Raw genomic sequence first — 9047 nt, 5'->3', positions numbered from 1 at the left:
TAGAGCGTAAAAAATTACAAAAAAAAAAAACAAAAAACAATATAAATATATAATAAAATAATAACAAATTGAAAGTAAAATTTATATTTTGTATAACTGAAATTTTACATTTATGTATTTTATCTCTATATCTTTAACTATCTGAATTACGTAGTAGTTGTTGTTCATATTTTTAATTTCGTTAAAGAATAAAGAAAAAAATGATCAATTGAGATCCGAAACGCCTTTGAAATACAAACTAATAAATAAAGAAATAAAAAAAAACATAACAATTTGAATTCACACATTTTTTTATTTTTGTGCAATATATTCTCTTATTGGTACAACTACAAAACCACTTCAAATGTGTATACATTTCCAAAGGTGGTCATTGCTTATAAGTTGTAACAAAATTAACGTATGACCTACCGATCCAAACAGGTTCAAATCGTTGAAATAACAGCTTTTGGGCAGAAAAATCCGCGTCAATTCCAGTAACGGAATCCAGAATTGTACTGGTCATTCCTTGGCAGTTATGGTAAATCCCCGAGTGTATTTTTTCTTGTAATTTTTTTCGTCAGTCGTGTGGAAGTTTCTTCAAACTACTAGTTTCGCCTGATTAAAGCCTGATTTTGCTCTAGTATTTGTAATTTAACGGCCATGGAATGGTTCGTTCAACACGAGAGCATTAAAAGTTTTGGTCCATTAAAAGGATCGCCAAAAAATGGAGTTGCAGAGCTTATACCGAATAAATAAGATAAAATACCGATTGGAATAGCAGACGTGAAAAGAACAGTCTGAAATGTTTTAAATTTCAAAGGAATACATTTATATTTATGTTCAAGCTATCTATCAATATGCTATTGGTTTAAAAAACAACTATGATCTCAGCTGCAAATCAGCTAATGGTTAAGTCATTGGTTAACTACCAGAGATATCTGTAATTGATAGTCGTTACACAACCACAATATTTATGTTAAAGTTTCTATGAGTTTCTTAAGGCCGCATGAATTTAAACTTTTTGTATGCTTGTGTTTAACACTTTCTTACAATAAAACTTTCAATGTATTACAGTTTCGGTAGTCTTGAGTCGTGGGTACTTGTTGCAAATCTCATTCGTTACATTTATTTAAACTCCCTACTGTAGCAACCCTGCATATACAGTACGAACCAAAATTTAGTCAACAAATTTTGACATTTCTACGAACTGACTGTTGTCAAGTTAAAAACACACGTGCAGTGTTTGATCCTCCAAGAGTTTAGATTTGTGTGTTCATAATTTTTGTGTAGATTATAATTAATTAATTGCCAAAATGTCGGCAATTCGAGAGAAATTGCTTATGAAAAAGATTAAGAAACGTGAGAAAATGAAAAAAGTGCTGGCGGAGAAGAAAGGCAAGCAACAAGTTAAACCTCCAAAAAATGTTGAATCGGGTATGTAAATTTTTGAATAATGTGCTCTCTAAAATAAGTTAATTTAATAGTAATTAATAATTAATCCTACAGATGATATTGAGGATGATTTCAAAGAGGCTCCCGAGCCTCAAACAAAGAAAGCAAAAGTGGCAAAGAAAAAGCAGCAGCAACGCCAACTTGAAGTGGTAAATTCCGACTCGGAAAGTGAAGGAGAACAACAGCAAGGTAAGCTTATAAGAGAAAATAATACTTAATATACAAAGTGATGAATTTTAAGGCGAATTCGAGACTTCTTCAAAACGAGTTAATGTTTAGAGAAATACTGTGAGATTATTTATTTTATACTGAGTTTACCTAGAAATGTGATAAAAAACTATTTATATTATATCTAACGAAATTATTGCTTTTAGATGAGGAAAGTGAGTACTCTGATGATGAGGATGTACATACCAACAAAAATCATAAAGCGAAAAGTAATGGCACAAATAAGAACGAAAAGCAATCTACTGTTGAAGTATTGAATCCTGAGAAAGCACTACAAAATCTTGATTCGAATGAGCGCGCCTTTGCCTCACTCAAAGGTGTGGTATCCGAACCAACCTTAAAAGCCATTGAGGAGATGGGCTTCACCGATATGACAGAGATACAAGCAAAATCTCTGCCGCCTTTACTGCAAGGACGCGATTTAGTTGGTGCTGCTAAGACTGGTTCTGGCAAGACACTTGCTTTCCTTATACCAGCCGTAGAGTTAATATATAAACTGCGTTTTATGCCCCGTAACGGTACTGGTGTTATTATTATATCGCCAACACGCGAATTATCCATGCAAACGTTCGGTGTACTGAAGGAGTTAATGGCGCACCATAATCACACTTATGGTTTGGTTATGGGCGGTTCTAATCGGCAAGTGGAGAGTGAGAAACTTGGTAAAGGTATCAACATCTTGGTAGCCACACCAGGCCGTTTGTTGGATCACTTGCAAAATTCACCGGATTTCCTGTACAAAAACTTGCAATGCTTGGTGCTTGACGAAGTGGATCGTATATTGGAAATCGGTTTTGAGGAAGAATTAAAGCAGATTGTGAACTTGCTACCAAGTAAGATATCATAAAATATCTAAAATTATTTTGTAATTTTTATTTAAATTTTTTTTTAATATTCTTTTATTTTTTATTCTTAATTTTGTTTTAATATCATTTATTTAATTTTTTTTTTTTTTAATTTTATTTGTTTATTGATTTTTTAATATTTTTTTATTGATTTTTTAATATTTTTTTATTTATTTTTTAATATTTTTTTATTTATTTTTTTAATATTTTTTTATTTATTTTTTTAATATTTTTCATTTATTTTTTTAATATTTTTTTATTTATTTTTTTAATATTTTTTTAATATTTTTTTATTTTTTTTTAATGTTTTTTTTTTAATATTTTTTTTTAATTTTTTTTTCAGAACGTCGTCAAACAATGCTGTTTTCTGCAACACAAACGGAAAAAATCGATGCGCTCTCCAAATTGGCGCTCAAAAAGGAGCCTTTCTACGTTGGTGTCGACGATCATGAGGATGTAGCCACAGTTAGTGGCTTGGAACAGGGTTATATTGTATGCCCGTCAGATAAACGTTTATTAGTGCTGTTTACTTTCCTGAAAAAGAATCGCAAGAAGAAGGTTATGGTGTTCTTCTCGTCCTGTATGTCTGTGAAATATCACCATGAACTCTTCAACTACATAGATCTGCCTGTGACGTCTATCCATGTACGTATTGGGCTTTGTTAATAACAGTTATAAATTTAATTGCTAATAAATTACGTTTTATAGGGTAAACAAAAGCAAACCAAACGTACCACTACGTTCTTCCAGTTTTGCAATGCTTCCGAGGGCATTCTACTATGCACAGATGTGGCGGCGCGTGGTTTAGATATACCACAAGTCGATTGGATTGTGCAATACGATCCACCAGATGATCCAAAGGTGGGTTTAGTATACTGAAGTTACATATTTTGTTAAATCTTTATTAAATATACTATTTTTAATTTTTATTCAGGAATATATTCATCGTGTTGGTCGTACCGCGCGTGGTACTGGCAGTTCGGGTCATGCATTGCTTTTGCTACGTCCAGAAGAGTTGGGATTTTTGCGCTATCTGAAAGCAGCTAAAGTGCCACTTAATGAGTTTGAATTCTCATGGGCGAAAATTGCAGACATACAGTTACAGGTAATACTTAATTTTCCTTTTTGTTATTAATGTTTATTAATTAATTACTTTATTTAAATATTGCATTTCACAGCTGGAGAAACTCATCTCCAAAAACTATTTCCTCAATCAATCGGCTAAGGAGGCCTTTAAAGCCTATGTACGTGCTTATGATTCGCATCAATTGAAAACAATATTCGATATCAACACGCTCGATTTGCAAGCTGTGGCAAAGAGTTTTGGTTTCTTAGTACCGCCTGTGGTGGATCTTAAGGTGGGTGCTAAGCGCAAGCGGCCAGAGAAACGTGTTGGTGGCGGCGGCTTCGGCTACTACAAACAGATGAATGACGACAATCCCAAACAACGCATGTTCAAGCAAATTAGTCGTGACCAATTAAAAAAGAATAAAAGTTTCATGCGATGAGATTTGCATTTTCATATAAAAGTTATTAGCTAGTTTAGTTGAAATGCCTAACATTCATTTTAATCAAGATGGTTAAATGTAAAGTATAAATAAATATTATATTTTCTCAAATATACCGGATGACTCTTGGTGGTTCATTAAAAACATGAGTGTGGTCGAGTGGTCGAGGGTGTTAAAGAGGGTAGGTAAGTGTTGAGTTCAATATCAATATCAAACATTCGAAATTGCTGCAAAATATTTTCCCACGTTTTTTTTTCGCATGCAACAAGTATGTCCAAAATTGTATCGATTCAATTGTCGCAATTGATATTTAATTAGTTATCATGGGAGTTCAAATGTGGTGTCGAAGGCAAGCGTGGGTGCCTTTGGTTGTTGGGTGACTTATTTCGGTTATTAATTTTAATAATATTATTATTAAAAGCCTTGTTCTTACTTATTTGGTATAATAGTGGAATGGGAGTAAGCTTAAATATTTTTTTAATTATTTAATAATTTATTAAATTTAATTAATTCGCTGTGTTGCAAGTAATATTAACATTTCTCACATTTTTGATACAGTATTCATTAACTCACAACAACTCTCAGTAAATTTATAATACAATTTTATATAAATTGTATAACATTTTTTGCAGCTTTCATTTGAATATCAAGTATATACGTATTGCATCTATATATCTAATACATATACATATACATATATTAGTATATAATCAAATAGTCACATCCGCCATTGAAGCTTGTTGTCACACTCCTACGCCCTCGTTCCAATACACTGAACTGGTTGATTGACTTTGTTGCTGCTGCCTCCACTCGCGCCATATTTGTTAGAATTTTATTATTTAAGCGCACCAAAAACGAAGCGATCAACCATTAACAATTTCAAATGAAAGAGCTAAATGCCAATTTGGTTTCTGTGTTATATAACACAAACACTTTTATATGCTTACATAACCTATAAAAATAACATACTCATCAAATTTCTATTGGAAAACTATAGATATTCCTCTTATTATTATTATTTTATTTATTTCCTTGCAGTCTCTTAATTATATTGATCGAATAGTGCTTCAAAGCTTACTGAACCGACTTCTTTCAATCAGATTTCAGATAATTTTTTTGAGGTTAAGAAATTGGTTTGTTTGAGCGCTGCACTGTTGATTGTTCTTAGTGCTAGATGTGTTCAAAAAATAACGTGAATTATCGCTTAAAAAAGAAATATTCACTCGTCTACATTAATGTTGCCGTATTTAAAATAGTCTCCATTCGATATCATGCACTTATGCCAGCGCTTCTTCAAGCCAAACTCGGTTTTTGGGATAGCCTCTGGCTCTTTCTGCGATTTCTCGTATGCTCGTAAAACGACAAGCCTTTAAGGTTATATTTATTTTGACAATTGGGCTCTCTAAACCCGTTAAACTTATATAGTACAATTACCGTTATTTTTTTGAACATACCACGTATTTCGTATTCTCTGTATAATCGAAATGTAAATTTGGTCAGTCAGGAAATAAAACCTTTTGGTAGTCACTAAGGGAGTTGCAATTTAGCAATGGCAATTTTCTAAACTTGACATTACCAATTGCCGTCTGGAATATAAAAATTAAGAATAAAACTTCACTTATAGGAGAACATCATTTTGGAACCATCCATATAGTTCGGACCATACTCCCACACTCTTTCTTCTCCACATTCTCTCTTACGTACAATAAATCTAACTTACTGAAAGAGAGTTACATGACAAACACTAATACTGAAATGAGTCTGGTTTCAAGACCTCTACTTTATTAGTCTGACTAATGGAAATTAAAACGTAATGAATGTGGCATCGAAGCTACATCAGTATTGGTAAGTCCAAAGTTAAAATTACAACCGACAATGACAAACATACCTTAGAACCACTTTCTAATACAAAAGGATTGAATGTATATATGTAAGTATCTTGTACACATCTCGAGACCTATTGGTTTGTTGTTCAAACACGCCTCAAAAAATTTCGGAACAAGCCTTGAAACAAAAGAGCCTTAGAGTACAGATCTATAATCTACAAGTAAGGAAGGGTGTCACCGAACATTTTATAATCTCGCAATTTATTTATTTAATTTTATTAATAAAGGGTGATTTTTTAAGAGCTTGATAACTTTTAAAAAAAAAAAAAACGCATAAAATTTGCAAAATCTCATCGGTTCTTTATTTGAAACGTTAGATTGGTTCATGACATTTACTTTTTGAAGATAATTTCATTTAAATGTTGACCGCGGCTGCGTCTTAGGTGGTCCATTCGGAAAGTCCAATTTTGGGCAACTTTTTCGAGCATTTCGGCCGGAATAGCCCGAATTTCTTCGGAAATGTTGTCTTCCAAAGCTGGAATAGTTGCTGGCTTATTTCTGTAGACTTTAGACTTGACGTAGCCCCACAAAAAATAGTCTAAAGGCGTTAAATCGCATGATCTTGGTGGCCAACTTACGGGTCCATTTCTTGAGATGAATTGTTCTCCGAAGTTTTCCCTCAAAATGGCCATAGAATCGCGAGCTGTGTGGCATGTAGCGCCATCTTGTTGAAACCACATGTCAACCAAGTTCAGTTCTTCCATTTTTGGCAACAAAAAGTTTGTTAGCATCGAACGATAGCGATCGCCATTCACCGTAACGTTGCGTCCAACAGCATCTTTGAAAAAATACGGTCCAATGATTCCACCAGCGTACAAACCACACCAAACAGTGCATTTTTCGGGATGCATGGGCAGTTCTTGAACGGCTTCTGGTTGCTCTTCACCCCAAATGCGGCAATTTTGCTTATTTACGTAGCCATTCAACCAGAAATGAGCCTCATCGCTGAACAAAATTTGTCGATAAAAAAGCGCGAAACACATTTCGAACCGAACACTGATTTTGGTAATAAAATTGAATGATTTGCAAGCGTTGCTCGTTAGTAAGTCTATTCATGATGAAATGTCAAAGCATACTGAGCATCTTTCTCTTTGACACCATGTCTGAAATCCCACGTGATCTGTCAAATACTAATGCATGAAAATCCTAACCTCAAAAAAATCACCCGTTATAACAAACAATTTGACACACATATTCAACATATATATATGAAGTCCATTGAAAGTTTGAAAACCCTAATATTAAATATGTATATGGGAGATAGGGGAAGTTATGATCCGATTTCACTCATTTTTCGCACGGAAACATATTATTAGAAGAAATATTCTGAATTTCGTCTAAATATATGAGAGACTTACCTATATTTTCGGTAAAAAAATTGTTAGAAGCACTGAGGTCCTCATATTCGATATCTAGGGTCTTGAAAACTTATGGACCGATTTCGACGATTTTTAGAAGGGCGATGCCACTCTTTAAATGCAGTATGTTTGCAGAGTTTTGTTCCGAAATCTTCACTAGTGCTTACTTTATATATTGCAAAGTACACGATTCAGATCAACTTCAAAGTTCTGGCATGTGGGAAGTAGGCGTGGTTGTGATCCGATTTGGACTATTTTCACAATTGGGAAGCTAGAAAGATATTATAAACCGAATTTCATTGAAATTGGTATAGTAGTTCCTGAGATATGGTGTTTGAACCATAAGTGGGCGGAACCACGCCCACTTAAAATTTTGTATACCATTTTGAGTGCAGCGCTTCTGTACCATCTTTACAATGAAATTTAAGGTTTCTGTTGGTTTCCTTACTGAATTAACCCACTTTTAGTAATTTTCAACATAACCTTTGTATGGGAGGTAGGCGTGGTTATGATCCGATTTCCTTCATTTTTGGACTGTATAAGGTAGAACCGAAAAGAAACGACTCTAGAAAGTTTCCTTGATATAGCTGTAGCAGTTTATGAGATATGTACACACAACTTAGTTGGGGGCGGGGCCACGCCCACTTCTACAAAAAAATTACTTCCAAATATGCCCCTTCATAGTGCGAACTTAAACGAACTTAACCTTCTTATGGAGCCAAGAAATACATCTTCCAAGTTTCATCAAGATATTTCAATTTTTACTCAAGTTACAGCTTGCACGGACGGACGGACAGACAGACATCCGGATTTGAACTTTACTCTTCACTCTGATCACTTTGATATATACAACCCTATATCTAACTCGTTTAGTTTTAGGACTTACAACCAACTCAAATTTTTTATTAGAAGTTAGAAGAATCTTATCAAATGACGCTGCTTTATTTTCAACATATTCCTGTTTCACTGAGCACATAAATCTACAAATGTGATATCAAAAATCAAATGCGATCGTTTTTACCTTGACTCCATTGAAACACAATTTATGTTTGGCACTTTTATTTGTATGTACGTGTGTATGTAAGTGCATATTGTTTGTTAAATAAAGCTTTGTAATTCTTTATTTCACACGATTTGTGCTAAATCCAAAAACGCCAAAATTTACTACATGAAATGAGCATTTGTAATTATACACAAACACACGCACATATTGGCTGCAAAATAAATTGAACATTTCACCCAATTTGGCATTTTATTGAACGTGTTTCTCGAGCGCCTTTTAAGTTTTGTATTTGTGTCGCAAATTTATTTTATATTTATTTATTTCACCTTTTTTGTTGTTTGCTACACGCTTTTGCCTTCTACACACATACATACATATATCTCACTGCGAAGCCGTCGCTCACGAAGGTACGCCATTGCGCTTGCCGCCGTGCGCTGCTCATCATCACTGTGTGGTCACACGTTGCGTATACTTGATTCGGCAATCAACGCACCCACGATATCTAATATTGTTGCTTTTGATGGTAAATGACAAATGAAAATGGCGGCGCTGTTGACCAAAAAAAGTGCGACATTTAATTTAATTGTATCGATGATTCAGACGTGCCGCCGCTGGCATTGGTCTCCAGCACAAATTTGTGCATTCATACGTGTATAGCGCACTTAATATGCGTGTATTTGTTTATGTAACTCACTATACTATGTATTGCATTTACTGATTTACAGCTTGCTCTTGTGTCAAAACTTCATTTTTGTTAGTTAAATGGCGTCAGAAGTGTGAATGTTATA

General features: G+C 34.0%; 1 protein-coding gene across 1 annotated transcript; it reads left to right on the top strand.

The window, feature by feature from the left end:
• The first annotated feature begins 1183 nt into the window (after positions 1 to 1183).
• LOC105219890 (probable ATP-dependent RNA helicase pitchoune) lies at positions 1184 to 4132 on the top strand. Its single transcript, XM_011196240.3, has 7 exons — positions 1184 to 1413; positions 1486 to 1620; positions 1806 to 2492; positions 2848 to 3149; positions 3213 to 3365; positions 3439 to 3609; positions 3683 to 4132. Exons 1-7 carry the CDS (start codon positions 1293 to 1295, stop codon positions 4010 to 4012), a joined length of 1899 nt encoding a protein of 632 aa, XP_011194542.2. The 5' UTR covers positions 1184 to 1292; the 3' UTR covers positions 4013 to 4132.
• Positions 4133 to 9047: the final 4915 nt, after the last annotated feature.

The sequence above is a fragment of the Zeugodacus cucurbitae genome, chromosome 2, assembly GCF_028554725.1.
Source record: "Zeugodacus cucurbitae isolate PBARC_wt_2022May chromosome 2, idZeuCucr1.2, whole genome shotgun sequence".
Classification (NCBI taxonomy): domain Eukaryota; kingdom Metazoa; phylum Arthropoda; class Insecta; order Diptera; family Tephritidae; genus Zeugodacus; species Zeugodacus cucurbitae.
The sequence above is the reverse complement of the archived record's forward strand: the minus strand, read 5'-3'. Positions and strand labels throughout refer to the sequence as shown.